Source organism: Primulina huaijiensis, chromosome 10 (genome assembly GCF_012295235.1).
Source record: "Primulina huaijiensis isolate GDHJ02 chromosome 10, ASM1229523v2, whole genome shotgun sequence".
NCBI classification, from domain to species: domain Eukaryota; kingdom Viridiplantae; phylum Streptophyta; class Magnoliopsida; order Lamiales; family Gesneriaceae; genus Primulina; species Primulina huaijiensis.
This window is the reverse complement of record NC_133315.1, coordinates 3,606,312-3,623,633: the sequence shown is the minus strand read 5'-3', so window position 1 is coordinate 3,623,633 and position 17,322 is coordinate 3,606,312. Positions and strand designations below refer to the sequence as shown.

At 36.6% G+C, this 17,322-nt stretch overlaps 1 protein-coding gene across 1 annotated transcript; it reads right to left on the bottom strand.

Annotated features, from left to right (window-relative positions):
• Nucleotides 1-6,612: 6,612 nt before the first annotated feature.
• Nucleotides 6,613-13,122, bottom strand: LOC140986794 (kinesin-like protein KIN-5D). Its single transcript, XM_073455151.1, has 23 exons — nt 12,973-13,122; nt 12,497-12,694; nt 12,279-12,408; nt 11,785-11,940; nt 11,224-11,700; nt 10,985-11,082; nt 10,741-10,897; nt 10,575-10,644; nt 10,390-10,466; nt 10,254-10,307; nt 10,082-10,162; nt 9,887-9,998; nt 9,550-9,636; nt 9,289-9,464; nt 9,049-9,210; nt 8,858-8,965; nt 8,621-8,779; nt 8,459-8,542; nt 7,817-8,022; nt 7,610-7,711; nt 7,416-7,525; nt 7,174-7,325; nt 6,613-6,982 (listed from the first exon to the last, which is right to left on the bottom strand). Exons 2-23 carry the CDS (start codon nt 12,658-12,660, stop codon nt 6,767-6,769), a joined length of 3,138 nt encoding a protein of 1,045 aa, XP_073311252.1. The 5' UTR covers nt 12,661-12,694; nt 12,973-13,122; the 3' UTR covers nt 6,613-6,766.
• Nucleotides 13,123-17,322: the final 4,200 nt, after the last annotated feature.

The following is a 17,322-nucleotide window of genomic DNA, read 5'->3' as shown; positions in this document are numbered from 1 at the left end:
TCTTGCCCAGAAGAGTTCTGGAAATGGTATGTTCTATATTGAAGTAAACGTTTCAATTAATTCTACTTCTTGGGTATTGGATACCTGCTGTGGCTCACATATCTGTAATGATTTGCAGGTGATGGGAAGAAGTAGGAGGCTCAGGGAAGGTGATACCTTCTTGAGGATGGGCAATGGAGCAAGGGTTGCTGCCAAGGCCATAGGAGATGTTTACTTATTATTGAACAATGATTTTAAGTTAATGGGAAGGTATTGACCTTCAAAGCGCGATTGATGGCAAAAGGATATACTCAAAGACAAGGAGTTGACTTTGAGAAAACCTTTTCTCCAGTTGCAATGTTCAAGTCGATAAGGATATTGCTAGCCATAGCTGCATGGTATGACTATGAGATATGGCAGATGGATGTCAAGACAGCCTTTCTTAATGGAGATATTAAGGAAGAGATTTACATGTCTCAACCTGAAGGGTTTACATCTGTCGGAAGTGAGCATATGGTATGCAAACTTCAGAGATCTATTTATGGTCTAAAGCAGGCATCTAGGAGTTGGAACCTCAGATTCGACGGTACAATCAAAGAGTTTGGTTTTACTAAGAATCCTGAGGAACCCTGTGTGTATAAGAAGGTCAGTGGGAGTGCTGTGACATTCCTGGTGCTTTATGTTGATGACATTCTACTCATTGGGAATGATGTAGGAATGTTGCAATCAACTAAAATATGGTTAGCAAGTAAGTTCTCGATGCAGGACTTGGGTGAAACATCTTTTGTATTGGGAATACAGATCTATAGAGATAGATCAAAAAGATTGCTTGGTCTCACCCAGTCCACATACATTGATACCATCGTGAAGCGGTTCTCGATGGATGAGTCCAAGAGAGGACATCTACCAATGTGTCATGGTGTGTCCCTATCCAAGTCTATGTCTCCCAAGACTGATGCAGAGATAGCGGCGATGACAAGCATTCCTTATGCATCTGCGATTGGTAGCATCATGTATGGGATGATATCTACACGTCCTGACGTGGCTTTTGCACTAAGTGTAGTGAGTAGATATCAATCCAACCCTGGTCTTCCACACTGGAAAGCTGTGAAAGACATCCTCAAGTATTTGAGAAGGACCAATAAGTTGTTCTTGGTCTATGGGGGTGGAGAACTGAAATTGGAAGGCTATACCGACTCTAGCTTCCAAAGCGATATCGATGACTCGAAGTCAACCTCTGGATTCATATTCATGCTCAATGGTGGTGCTGTCTCTTGGAAGAGTTCCAAGCAAGACAGTACTGCGGATTCCACCACTGAGGCCGAATATATTGCTGCATCAGCTGCAGCAAAGGAGGCTGTTTGGATTAGGAATTTCGTCCAAGAGTTGGGCGTCATTCCTAATGGAGTTGCTCCTATCCCGGTGATGTGTGACAACACGGGAGCCATAGCTCAGGCGAAGGAGCCAAGGTCTCATCAGAAGTCCAAACATGTATTGAGAAAGTACCACATCCTCCGAGAGATTGTGGAAAGAGGAGAAGTGTCGATCGACAAAGTCGGCTCCGCAGATAATGTTGCTGATCCACTAACTAAGCCTTTACCGGGACCATTATTCGAGAAGCATCGCGAATCAATGGGTTTGAAGTATATGGGTAGTTGGCTCTAGTGCAAGTGGGAGATTGTTAGAGTAGGTGCACGTCGAGCCAAGTGTTGGCCGAGTGTTCACAATGAAACTCTATGTATAAACAGTCTTTATTTTAATAATATTTGAAATTATTGTTTTGGCACATCTTTATCTGTATACCCATGCTAGTTGCATAGATAAAGCCCTTGAATATACAAATAGTAGAAAGAATATGGGATGCTCATATGATGAGTATCATGAAACTCATATTTGGAATACTGTATATTCTAAACGGTTCCTAGTCGATTCAGCCGCCGCTAAGAAGGATATAGGCCGCTCGAGCTTGAGACTAGTATCTGCGATGTGAGTACCATGTTTCATTGGTAGGGGACATTGTGATGTCCGAGCATGCAGATAGGTGCTCCTGGTAGAGTGCACTGAACAACCCTCCATTAAAGGACTTTCCAAGTGGTTCTCACTTATCGAGTGGAAAAGTCCTAGTTTATGGTTGTACACCATTAGTCCTTATGACCCGGGACAACATTGAGACTCTATGTGCTAGAATTACACTTTGACTTGTTTACCGACTCTCATGGGGTCATCAGGTGGCAAGGTTGGGTGTTCTGTCGAAACATATAGGAGTCGATGCATTGTAGTCGGGGATTCACCGCTTACCTACGGGTATGGATATCCTATGTGTTTTTCATGTATATGTAGTTTGAAATCTCTGATCAGAGTATGGTGGTAATTATGAAAGGGGTTTCATAGATTACACCATCGATGCAACTACGACATGACACATAGTATCGATTCATTGACAACTCTCGATAAACCAATGGTTGTCGAATCGGTCGGGATATATGAGTTGAAGGGACCGTACTTTACGCTAACCATAATTGAATGGTTCTTGCAGGCACTATCATTTGATACCTAGGGAATCATGTAAGCGATGCTGCTAGGCGTTTAACATGATTGGTTGGGTACTATCAGACTTGAGTTCTGACGTTCTTGTTATCAAGGAGTTGATAAGTAAGAATGGAGCAATTGGGGTATGCTCAAATAAAGACATGTTTAGTCCGAATCACATAGAGATGTGAACCCACGGCTAGTTGTATCAATGAACCATTGAGGGCCACATAAGTACTAGCTTTCTAGATCCCGTTGAGAAGTAAAATAGTTCAATGTGTTGAACGGCTTATAAAGGAGTTTATAAGCGTAAGGAAAAATAGAAGTATGACTTCTATGAGAGAATGTAACTTTTAATTTGAGGAAGTGTTCCTAAATTAAAAGTTGGCCAAACAAGTAATGTATTTGAAAATTGTGATTTTCATAAACATTATTATGGACTAAATTAAATTAATTCAAAGTGTTGAATTAATTATACACTAGTGGACCTAGTAGAGTCTAAATAATTAAATTAATTCAAATGTTGGATTAATTAAATTACATTGGGCCTTGTAGAGCCCAATTAGAAATAATTATTAAACTAGTGAGCTATAGTAAAATCAAGTAAATGTTAAATGGTCTCAAATGTGTTTTAGACATTTAAATAAAAGTCCATGTGCTTTGTAATTGTTACATGCCCAAATAAAAAATAATGTGCATGGGGAGGTGAAAGGTTGGGAGACAATTTTTTCAATCTCCAAGGCTTGGGATGCTAAAAGTAGTTTTAGCTTTTCCCACAACCAAGAGACAACTAATCCTCCTTCACTCCACACTTGAAATGGCCGAAATTTGCACATACAATTCTCCAACTTTTTCTCTCAATTTTCTTCTTCAATAGTTGAAGAAAGAAATCACTTCTCCTTGAAAAATCTTCTTATTTTTCTAGTGCAAAATAAGAAGGGTTCTAGCTAGTTGGTGGTGGGCCTAATTTTGAAGGAAAGAAGGAAGCTTGTAGATTATCTACTTTCAAGAGCTAAGTTGTTTAAAACTTAGTTGGAGCCAAACATCAATCTCAAAAGATTGATAGGTATATTTTTCTTAACACCCTATGTATGATATTTTGGTATTTTTGTATTTGCTACACATTATAGAAATGAGGTGCTCGGTTTTCTTGATGAAAAACAAATTTTGAAACTTCCGTTGCGCACTTGGGCACCTTATTCGATCCCCTTTCAATGTTTTCTATCATAGATTCAGTAGCCATTAGTATCTGAGGAGACAGAGCTTCAGATGATTCTTGTTCTTACTCGTTGTCTGCTTCATTAAAAACTACCAAGGCCCTATTTGGTGATTCGGTCTCAACCATTTCATTAAAAACTACCAAGACAGAGCTTCAGATTATTCTGCTTCAGCTGATCTTTCTTAGCTATTTATAGGCTTTGCTTCCAACGGTAACAATGAAGATATTTTGAATCTTTATATCCGTTGTATAGCCACGTCAACATTCTTCTGACATTCGTACACTGCAGCTTTTCTGAAATGCGGCGTTTCCACTACACGTTGCAGTATGTTTTTTGTACGACTGTTGGGTGATAGGTACATTCTTTAACTGATAACGTGTCAAGCTGATTCATCAATTGTAATAACCGATAGGATTAACAGGTTATTGTGTAACTGATCAGTCTTAACTGATCGTTGTGTAACTGATCAGTCTAATTAACTGATCGTCCAGTTGACTATACAGTTCAGTTAGCTTAGCTGAGTTAAGTTACCTTTGATTATACACGCATTAATCTTCAGTTCGAGCAACTATCAGTTTACGAATCTTCAATTTAGTTACTTTCAGTTTTCTCGATAAGTTGTTCAAACTTTTCACGCTTAATTTGTCAAACTCCGAAATTAATATCTCAACAGTAAGGGGTGGGTATTTTGAGAAATACTCAACAAGTGGGGGGCCGTTCGAGACATGAAGCAACATATATATATACTTGAATTCAAATTTTACATAGCATATCATAACTTGAATAATAACGAATATTTATATTTCATAATCATAACATGTCATCACATATCATACCCGTATAGCATACTTGTTTAGCACTGAAAGTCATCTCATCTCCATGGTTTCCTGATATCAATCTCCTATATGTTAATCTTCTAAGGAGTGATGCCATGTCCAATATGTCAATCCTCTATGGAGTGAGGCCATACAACGGTTACCATCCCACCGTATAAAGGTCATAGTTCGGAAATCATTTCCCATATCCAATCAAATCCTAACAGTGCTTTGAACATATAATTTGACAAATCTCCAAGAAAATATATCGTGAACAAGGAATTATGCTCGAACGAACTTTCAGAAGAAAAGTGAAGGGAGATTCGTACACAAATTATAATATAACAAAAACCCAATTACGAAAGAATATATGCATAAAAAAGCACACTTACGAAGAAAAGTGTGCAAATTATAGTATAGCAAAAACCCCCTTTACCTTAAATAATTCGAAAAAATGAGAACTGGTGATGGTAGGATTTTGAAACTGAGCCTGGATCTGCACTGCTGCAGAGCTTCAATACTAGGCACACTAAGAGAGCAAAGTCGCGAAAATTCCTAGGGAGAACTAGAGAGAAAATTTCGAAAATGTAGAGTTGTGAATTTCGAATGGCATGGCTCTCCAATTTATAGGGGTTGACTGTTATGCTGATCGTGTATTATTCTCGCGTGAACTTTTAAATTAAATCTTGAATTTAGGATAAATTATCATATCTTATCCATGATACTGGATAATTTCGAAATCTATATATCATTTTCTTGGATATATTTTCGAAATATTCTCCTATCCAAGCTTGTAAAATTTCGAATTTTGTGTCTAATTCCCAATATTCGGTAGATCTTTAATTTCCAGTTCAATTAAATCCTTGTTCTTAAATCCCAAAACAAATCTCCTTTAGTAATTTCGAATTTTGTTGTAAATTATCCCAAAAATAATACTCTTGATTTTCCCTAAAATTCTGGTAGACGAACTTTTAAATTTTCCCATTCCTGCATTTTTTGTATACTTTTTCCTATCTCCATAATTTCGAGAATCCTAATTAAATACTCCAAGATTTCGAAATTTATGGATCGTATTATCCTCTTGCTCGATCTTTATCCAGGTATCAAAATTATATCAAATCTTCGTGCTTTATCTGGTATAATCTTTCCAACTTTGAATTTATATAAAAAAAAAAAAAAAACTTTACCTGTTTATATCTAATTAAATTCCTTATTTAATTTCTTAGATCTTGTTTTATTTATCTCAAAATTAGGCTTATCATCAAAATTCTTATCTCCGAAAAAAATCAAGGTTTCACATAAATAAATAAAAAATTTCCGTGATTTTTCTTCTAAGCATGCCTTTAGAATAAAATGTTTGGATGTTAAAAAACCAACAGTATACATGAAAGCCCATCCAAATTTAAGGATCGATCCAAATATGATCTTTATGACTTGTAAAATTCGTTCCTTGAAAATATTTTGGTTCAATTTAACACTTATTTTATTAATTAGTTCGATTTTGTTTAATTCAATCCAATATTTATTAACATTGTTACTGTTCAATTTACTATTTTTTCTTTGAATATTAATTTCGATCGATTTATTTTATAAAAATACTCCAAGATTTCGAACTTGAAATTGAAATTGGTTGCCCATTGGATAATAATATAGCCCACATCTGAAGACTACAACCAACCCCAAGTATGAATTTTTGGCTTTGTTTTCTTTAGTGGTTACATCAGGATAACATAAAATTGACGGTGGATGATATACTAATTCGATACTACCATCGACGACATAAATATTTAATCTGATAGGATAAAATCGTTGTGGTGTCCAATAGATTTTTGAGTTAGTGGAAATAGGTGACCACTTAATTAATGGCTTGGAATTCGATTTTTACTGCCAACACTTTCTCGGGCGAGCAGCTAAATCTGATTTGCAAGCTATTGTATTAGTTCAAAGGTTTACCTCATGTCCACCAAAAGAGTAACGACTGCAGGTTTCCGTAATTAGAATTGGCCTAATCCCCTCGATAAAAGACATCAGTAAAAAATAAAATAGAGTAAAATGAAATAAAAGACAAAAAAGATGACTGAATGTTCCTTGTTTGAATTCTGTTTTCAGAATATCAATGAAATGTTTCAGGATAAATCAAACTCAATGTGGATGTTACCTAATTCCCAAATGCAATTCATTCTGTAACCAAAACATACTTTCTGTACAACAAATCTAGTCTTTCTAGTTGACAGCGGTAAGAGGAAGCCGAGAGTCTCTCAAAGAAACAACAGCCTCTAACATTTGCTTTACCTCTCCATTCGCCTGCTTTAAAGATTTCGCGTCCCAGAATGACTTGAGCAATTCTTCAAAAGATGGGGTCCTGAGTTCCTCAATGGAAGAAATGCTTGGAATGTTGATCGCTCTCTTCTTCAGTGTCGAGCAGGACTGTTGATCCACCTAATATTGTCAAAACAAGAATTCATTCTCAGACTTTACATATTTTGCTAGTTGTCAATTAAGCATATGTATTACGCAACATGAACTTTTCATGCATATCTGTTCTGCTCTGTACTTGGTTGTGGATTCAATCCAGTAATTTTATTTTCTAAATTTGTCAAGCAACAAGATCTCATGTGAGAGACTCCTACCGCATAGTCTTCTATAAGGCATTTTCCTGCATTTTCTTTGATTTCCAAAATCTTGTGATGATGCCCACTGTTCAATTCTCGTAAGTCCCCACAACAAGTAACAATCATGGAATCAAGATTCGTGCATGCCTCACGGTCAAGTTGTAGTGAACCTGCAAGTTAATGAAATGAAAAGGATGTCGAGAATAATATTCAGTTGAACTTCCACCAACGATGAAATAGATACAAACTAGTTATCTTACGGTCAATGGACGAGAGCAGATTTTTGCTTCCAATATCTGCATCTTCAATAGCAGAGCTCACAGCAGAAGTAAACAGTCCGCGCAATAGTGCATTGGTGCCCATTTCTCTCCTATAGTTAGGTCACAAATAAACATAAAATTACGATAATGTGCAGGTGAAACTTTAAAGCCTGAATATTGGGATTTGTACTAACCTAACTATTTCATCCATTGAAGCAACATTGCTCTTCTCTAGACTATGCAGGGATTCTTGAGCATTTTTCCATTGTTGGGCACCCAATTTTGCTTGTTCCATACTGTGTAGTTTTTTAGTTGTTCAGAATAAACAACCCCAGTTGAGAATTAGAGACATGACAGGGAAGGGAATTTATAATTTGTGAACAAAAACATATAAAACTAACCATTTATACAAGACATCCTCCATGTCATTTTTACCACTTTCCACTAACGCTGTGTTCTCAAGATAATGGGATTCAGCGCTCTCCATGTAACTTGTCCATTCAGCTTTGATAGAACAAGTAGTATCTTGCATAATTGACATCTCCTGCTGTAAACTAGTTGTTCTGCTAGCTGCACTCGCCCTAAGTCCATCAATTGCACATTGAACCTGGTAACAAAAACGCGAAAAGGACATAATAATTTATTATCATTTGAGTAACAATATTAAAAGAACAAGAGATTGTGATATTCGACCCATAATAATTTTATTATCATTTGATTAACAATATTAAAAGAATAAAAGACTATTACTGAGGTTTTGCAAGTATCACTTTATAATGCATAAATCATTTTGCATCTTTTATCTTTGTTGGCCGAATAAAAATAAAACTGAAAATGGCAACTGGGTCACACACATTGCCAATTTGGCAGATTTAATCAGGTAATCAAAGTTTTGCAAGTATCACATTTTGCATAAATCCNTATATAATGATGTGTTGTGAAAGATCAATCTTAAGTTTCCCACAAGTGAAAATTTTCACCTACCTCTTTCATCAAGAGTGGGTGAAAGTTCAAAATGAAAATCCAAGTGTACAGATGCATACCACTTTTCGCTTTCGAGCATTTGAACCAGCAAGCAGCTCTGCCACTTTTTCTAGTAGTTGCTTTTCTTCATGAGCAGCACACTCCTATGAAAAAATTGAACATCCACTAAGAAATAGTTTGATGTGTAAGCTGAATGAAGTTTTTAAACAAAGAAAGTAAACCTCAAACTTCTTTTCAAATTCAGATAATTTCCAAATATTAGTTGTCTGTGCTTCTTCCACAATCTGGCCCAATTTTGTGGCGTGCCCATCTAAAGTCTTGAAGAAGTTTACAGTTATTTGAGAAATTGATCTAGTGGTTTCAACTGCTCTGCTGTGAGCCTGAAAAGAACATTGCAATAAATTAGATGATGAACCAAAAAAAACTATCTTCCATCCTGTAAATTGAGAAATGCCAACCTCATGTTGCTGTTGCACGTATACAGTTAATTTGTTCTCCTGACTGTGCAGGCTATTTTGAAGGTCATTAAGTAAAGTATCAGCCTCTGAAGCAATTCCTTTGAAAAGCTGCACAACAGATGAACTGCAATCATTCGTGCTGAAATAAGGTTCTATGATTGTTCTCAAAGCAATATTCAATAAATTCACACCTCCTCTAGTGCAGAAGAATGCTTAGAAACTTCGGAACTCAGTTGACCAGATGTTGATTGAGAGTTACCATAAAGCTGTCCGGCTAAATCATCTAAAACCTTTATACCAGCACCATACATGGTTTTCAAGTTATTAAGGCACTCCCGGAGCTCTCCAGCAGCCTAGAAATGCAACAGATCAGAAACTCTATTGACTAGGAACTTTAAAATACAATGGGTGTCCCTATCTAACCGACATACCTCGGTCTTTGTGGTTACGAATGACTGCATGTCTTCTTTCATCTCCTTCAGTTGTTGCTCTTGCTGAGTGGTAGAAGATGCCACAGATTTGTGTAAGATCTCAAGTTGCTTAGTCAACTGAGACTGGAAATTTTGAATAAGAATCTTATTCCCATCTTCTATTTTGTCTTTGCGTTCTACAGATTTCAGAATACTTTCATTATATAGGATCATTTGCTGAGATATTTGAGCATATTATTTGTTCAAAGTCAAGATGCAAACCAATCTTGGCAAATAGGTTTTGGACATCTGATACAGCATTCTCCAATTCTACTCGAAGCTCATGGGCACGCTCAACAAGTGATTTCTCTAGGAAAAAGTAATCAAGTGAAAATTTCATAAAACTGGCCCCTTTTAGTCCAACAACTAAAGAGAAACTAATGGTAAATCGAAAGATGTTAAAGAATTAAAATTGATGAAAAATCAAATTAGATTTCAGATGTCACAACAAGTGATGGAATGGCTAGTAATATCCCATTAAATATTATATACTTATGGCTTGATATTCAGCATAAATTTCCATCTGATGGCCCTGACTTAAAGTACAGATGGCACGTACCAGACTTGAGAAGATTGGATACAAGGTAATCTTTTTCTTTGATCGTTGCATTTGCCTGCTTGTGCCTTCCTTCAAGATCAAGCAATGAATGTTCAGTTTCTTGTAGCTTTTTCTGAATATGAATAGAACCCAAATCATTCCTCGACATCAAAGCAAAAGGGAAAAAGATTATAATTGTAGACAGTCAAATAATACCTCGGTCTTTTCAAGTTTATCACTTAATTCAACAGTCAACTGCTGTTGAGAATCGTACAATTCCTGGAGTTCCAATAGTTGCTGCGCACAAGTTGAAAATTTTGTGATAACTCTTTGAGTTTCCATAGAGCACACCAAAAAGACTAAGGTTAAAAAAATGTGTTAGTTTTACCTTGTCCCTGGATTCTAAATCGAGTTCCATGCGCTCTACTTTTTCGGACATAGCCTGAAACAATAGAAAAAAACATGGCTGTCATATCATGGGCATGGGGAATCACATTAAATAATTTCAGCAAACACCACCAAACCTTTTTATCAGACTCATCCTGGAGATAACGTTCTCGTGGTATATAGATTCCATTCTTCTCCCTTGCGGCATATACCTCTGAAGCATATTAGGTTATTATTTATATGCATAGAAGTTTAGATTTCTTTGAAGAACTTAACAACCGTAGATGAAGTTCATAACACACTCGCAAACACTGAGAACAACCTTGCTTTAGTCGATCAATTTCAGAATACAGATCCTTCATTATTGCAGATTTCATCATTTTTTGATTGATCTGTAATAACAACCATGTACTAGCTGATTAGTCCACATTGTAAAATAATCAGCTGAAGAAAGGAAGAACTGTATCCAAATATTCAAGACCACTAACCTCGGGTTTGTTCTTTATGTTTTTTGCACGGTGAGCATAATCCAGAGTGCTTAGTGTCTCTTCCAAACAATGGATGGAAGGTGATATTGTTGCAATTATACAAGTCTTCGTTTTCCCCCCAAGAGAATCTCTAAGCAACCTTGTCAACTTGCTATCCCTGAGATTTCACATGACATTAATCATTTTGAAACACACCTGGATAATGGATATCCGGTTAACAAGGAAAAATGAATTGTTTTTTTACCTGTAGGGTACGTGAACAGAATGCTCAACCAAAGCATTTATGACTCGACCAAGGGTCAGCAAGCTCTTGTTGATTTCACCTGCTTCCCTTGCTCTGCCCTGAAATTGTAGACACGATCAACAATTTACACACACACACACACACACATTCGGTTAAAATTATGATGACTTCTATCGCCATTGTGGAGATTAATGAACAGATAGAGAAGGAAAAAAATCAGATAAGTTGCATTTTCTAACCTCTCTGGCACCTGACCGTGAAATATTTTCTGAACCAGCAAGATCAACCAAATTAAGCTTCCCACATTTGATCATCTCCTCTCCTTCTGGAGTACACTCCTTGATGTGAATTGTGATTGAAAAAATAGAGTGAGAACGGCTGCTCTGTTTGTTAAGAAGAGTCTCTGCTGTTCTCCTTTTAGCAGAACCTTTCTCTAGGATTCTATAGATTTCATTTGCGGTGGTCACAATCTCCTCTTCCAATCCCCTAACAAGGACTCCACCTTTTCCGTCCTCCATAAGCGCTATTGGTTTCTTTGACTTATCATCTATGAATTTTGAACACTCTTCCTGTGCCAAAAGATCTGTAATTTCCTCATTGTAGAGTTCCAAGAATGTAACTTTCATGCTGTACTCAGCATTTTGAGCCTCTAGGATATCAAATATTTGCCTAACAGCTCTTGGAATAACTCCACCATCACTCGTAATATCACCGTTCTAAGCAAGAAGTCAAATCATTAAGATAAAGTGGCACATGATACATCTCGAAACCAATACAGCTAGAGAGGACATAAACCAAACCTTTTTTCTTGATCCACCCTCCATTGTGTAAGTCTTGCCTGTTCCAGTTTGCCCATAGGCAAAAATGGTGCAATTGTACCCCTCCAGAACCTCAAAAACCATGGGGCAGATTGACTGATCATATATATCCTTTTGCTGAGATGTTGGACCAAATATCTAAAACAAAAATCCAGAAATGAAGTTGTATCATTAACAGACCGTGCATTGACACCTGAGAAAAAGAGAAACTGTAAGGGGGGAAACCAGTCACAACTTAAAATAGAAACTAAGGGGAAAAACAACCCATTCAACTACCCGGTTGCTATTTAATGAACAACCAGAACCATATGGTTTAAACAACCTTCAACAACGTTGCCTGTTATATAATGAATAGCCATAAGTCTGAAAATAGAGCGAACTTGTACAATTTTCAGTTCTTTATATTTGTACTCTTTAATATTCCCCAAATTTATACGTACAACAAAGACATGTAGGCAGGAGAAGATATATCAGACCTTGTCAAAGTTGAAAGTCCTATCAATCTGCTTATTGGCAATATTTTGAATAGCGCAAACTTCTCTTCTGTTTTCATTGCAAGAAATCACCACAGGAGTATGCACTCTCTCTTCATCCTCACTCAATGGCCTGATAAAACATAAATATAGCCCATGAGAATTCCATTTAATAAAGAAACCATTCAAATAAAAACACTCGAGGGAAAAAAAGGGTTCACCTGCATCGCACAATAACCTGCACATTGACACCTCCTTTATCCTTGTCATTCTTTCCGTTCAAACTACCATCCCCAGATCGCAGATCTCTCGCTGCCTTATCGCTGGAACGTGGGGTGTGTGACGGCGATATCGGCACCATTCCACCTCCTCCCCTTCTATCCATTCACCGCAATCACTATTAAATTAAGCCTGTTTCACTGCGACACAAGCCAAATCCAGCTCAGAAAAAATCAAATCAAGTCGCATTAAACCCAAATGAAAATATCTACAGACAAAACAAAACATACCACAAAACGAGAAAATACAATGTGGCTTCTTTAATGAGCAAAAAATCGTAAATAATGAACAAACAACCGGCAAATCAAGAAAGCAGTCGATTTATGATTCGAAAACAACAAAGCAACTTACAGATCAGAAGAATCGCAGCAAAATACGATTACTTTGAATAAAATGGTAAAGGCATACATGTGCTTACAGTAGAAGTGGTGAAGCGGCCGGCAAATTGAGGGAGATTGAACAATGAATAGCAGCACAAATGGCGATACCTTCCGAAACAGTACAGCGACCAGATTGAGTGTGAAGTTTTGGAAATTTTACTTATAATAATAATAATAATAAAGAAAAGGAGTAGAGAGAGAGATTAAATTAAACTCAAAAAATATGGCCGTTAAGCATTGTCGGGTTTGAATTTGTTAGACGTCCCCGTTTGTGTGTGAGATTTACATTATATACTTTGTAGTTGGATGAAATCATTTAGTCCAATTGAAATATTTGAATGAATTTGAATCAAAATTAGAATAATAATTTGAAATTCCTAATATTAGCTTTTAAAAATATATATTATGTTAGCTAAATATATTTTTTTATGTTTCAATTTCAAATTTACTATTAAACAAAGTCATGTCAAATTCATATATTTCAAATATTTTGATTTGAAATCCTCTTTTTATTTCATGTTCCTGTGAAATTTATATTATATACGAATCGTTTGAAGGCAGATTTGATTAGTGTTTGATAAATAAAAGTTAAAAACTCAAAATCAGAAGTGAATAGAGTTTGATAAATAAATAATTTTAATGCTAACTTCTATCAGTATAAATTTTGTAGAAATAGAATCAACATCCCACTAGATTCTATATTCCAGTTAAACTATAGTAGAAGTTAACGAATAATCTGGGTGTAATAAACACACAAAATTGATTTTTTAAGTCAACGATCATGAATCACTTTTTTAATTGTTTGCAAACACTCCCAATACAAGTATTCAAAATTAACTAATCACTCTTAAAAAAAAATCATCTAGGATGGAAGTTTTGTTAGAGTAAGTGTCCAACAAGTCAACTTGTGGTTTGGAATTTAATGACTCTAATATAAAAAGGTCTTTATTTTAGTAATAATTTACGTTTTTTATCCAATTATAATATTTATTTTATCTGTATATTCATGCAAGCTGCATATATAAAGCCCTTGAATATATTTTAGTACATTGAGGTCTTTTTCGCAAGGTTGATAATAAATTCATCCTAGTCGATTCAGCCGCAAAAAATAAGTATAAAAGTCGCTCGAATTCGAGATTAGAATTTGTGATGTTAACATCGCGTTTCATTGTTATGGGCATAAAGATGTCCAATCATACAAATAGATGATCACACTTCCTCGAACTTTCCAAGTGGTTATAACTTATCGAGTGGAATAATCAACGGTTATAGTTGTACACCATTGGTCCATAGACCCAAGACAATGTGGAGGCTCTACGTACTAGCGCTGCATTTTAAATCATTTATCGATTCCACAAGGATCATCATGTGGCGAGATTAGGTGCAGCTCCGACATATGTAGGAGCCAATGCATTATAGTCGAGGATTCATCTTTCATCTACAAGTGTAGATATCTCATGTGATCTAATGAGTTAGTAGTGTAGGGAATCTCTGCTAAACTAAGAAATGTGCTTTAGAGAAGGTGATTCTCTAGTTGCACATCCAATGAACTATTATTCTAAAAAATACATCACATCATTATTGAATTCATATAAATCAATTATTGCAAATTTTATCAAGATAAATGAGATGAAGGGACAATATTGTACACTAAACATAACCTATTAGTTCTTGAACACACTACCAATAACACCTAGGGAATCATGAGGCAATGTTACTAGACACTCTTATCATAATCTGATGAGTACGATCAGACTTGAGTTCTGAAATTCTTGTAATCAAGGTGATTGATGCACATAATGAGGCTAATTATGATAAGTCCACAAAAGAGATAAATGTTGTCTCGAATCGTATGAGTTGTGAACCCACGACTAATATTATTCATGAACCATTAAGGGTCATACACGTATTGGATTCAGTATGTTAGGATCGGTTAATACGGGTAAAGTGTTTAGAAGGGATAGTTGAATAAACACTTAGGCTTTTTGAGATATTTTTCGAATGTGAATCAGTTCTGTGAAGAACTGATCCTGAAATCTTGTACGTCAATTGTAACGCCCCGAAAATTTAAAGGGGTCACGCGAACCACATGCATACAAATTATTAAATTCTTTGTAGTCTAATTAAACTATTTTAATTTCATAAATTAATTATGCTGTGCATTTTTACATGTTTAAAATATACCTTTCTGCATTGTTGCATTAAAATGTATTTTTAAAGGTTATTCGAGTTGCGATCGAGGAACGGAGACCGAGGGCTGAAAAAAATAGAAAATACTTTTAATAAATAATTGTTTTTAATTATTTAAAACATGGGTGAGGATTTTTCTTATTTTTGAAAATATGGGGTTTTGATGTGATTTTATACGCCGGGACGTAATTTTTATCGGTGTTAGATTTTCAACAATAATACGAACGTTTTGGCAACTCGGCTAATAAATTCACAAATTTTATTCAACAAAATAATTTTTAATATTTTAATTGAGCACTAATGGGCCTAATTAACCTTTTTAGTGGGCCTAAGCTTGATTAGTATTTAATTAGATATTTAATATTCAAAACCCACCTCATAACCCTTACTAAACCCCACGCCCCACTTCCCTGCAGTTCCAAAATTCTCTCCAATCTCTTCCACCAAATTCACACGGCACACACTAAAATATTTTGAAGAAAAGTTGCATAAATCAAAGGAGTTCCAAAGCTAATGTTCTTGCCCCGTTCTTCGCAAATCGTCGATGAATAATCTTGCGTTTAAAACGCAAAGGCACGCATATTTCTTCCTTCAAACATTGATCACACCATAATATGAATTTAATCATGTCTTGTATGAAAAACAAGTGATTTATTTATTTATTTTCGTTTTTATATGAACATGAATTTTTAAAGCTTGTTTGTTGTTTCAAAATCATGCTTGTATGATGTATAAGGGGCTGCCATGAGTTAGGGATCAAACTAGCAAGCTTTTACATGGGTTTATAGTCCTAAGAACACACACACGCTGCAAACACGAACCGAGTATGCCGGAACCGAATTCTAACGTTTGTGTGCCAAAGGTGATCGGGTTTCATGAGCTTTGAGGCTTAGCTTTGTTCGGTTGGTCCAGGACTTGGTTGGAGGCTCGTGAGGGGTCAGAGAAGGGGTCCTAGCCACGCTAGGACTCGAGCCAAGAGGGATGGGAGGAGTCCTAGCCACCCGAGAGCCCAAGGGAAAACGTGCAGGTCCAGCGGCTTGTGCAGGGTAGATGGCTCGGCTTGGGGGCTTAGGGCTGGGCTAGGGTGCGTCCTTAGCGTCCTAGGAAGGTGCATGAGGGGCTGGTTCAAGGGCTGGCCCGTGGGTTAAGTGGCTAAGCAAGAAAACAAGAGTTTAGAGCAAGTGGGTTTCTCGGCTGTGGCATGCTACTGATGTAGTGCTTCGGTTTGCGGTTAAGGTCAGGTCCTAAGGGTTATAAGGGTCCAGGAGGGTGCCTAGAGTGTCTGGTCATGAGTTGGTGCAGGGTGGCTCGATGGGGCTCGAGCCAAGCACAGAAAACGTGAGGAAGAATTTCTTGGCAGCAAGTTAGGCGTGAGGTTGCTGTCAAGGTTCAGGGGCTCCGCTGCTTGGGTTCAGGGGCTGGGCTGGTCTGGATATGGTCTAGTCGTGGTCCAGGCTCAGTTAGGGTCAGGGTGGCTCGATGGTTAAGGGTTGGGAGGAGTCCTAGATTGGTTAGGAGTTCTTTTGTTCAAAAACACTCCACCTGCACATACGCATGTAACAGGGTCCAGGTTGCAGGAGCTTTAACGCGGGCCAGGGGCTGGTTCTTGGGCTTAGGGCTGGTCAGCAGGGTTCATAGATGATTTGGGTAGGTTTTGGCTCAAGGTGGCTCGGGCGTGGCTCGAGTAAATTAGGAGTTGGCTCGGGTGGTTTGATTAAGTGTCAAAAACGAAAATTAAAGAAAGAAAAAATTGAGCCATGGGTCCACGGGTGTGGCTCATGACTTGGAAGGGTAGAATAAATAATAAAAATGTTATGTTTAAAATTTGGGATCAAAATAACGAGTTTTGGATTTATTCCGGATTTAATCGCCGCACGAAACGCTAATTAACGAGTTAATTAAAACTCATAGTTTTAGGCTTCATAAAATTATGAAAAATTAGTTTTAAGCTTAAATAATTATTAAAAGTCTAAGTTTTGAATTTGGAAATTTTATATTAAGGTTTGGTTTAATTCGGGATTAAAACGCAGAAATACGTCTTATTTAAAGATTAAATTAAAAGACCTCGATTTAAGCTAAATAAAAATATGAGAAAATTCATGTAGGCTTAAATAATTATTTGGGACATGTTAGAGTCAATGGAATTAAGAAAATGTAAAAAAAAACGTGAAATTTTACGTTTAGGGGTAAAACGGTCT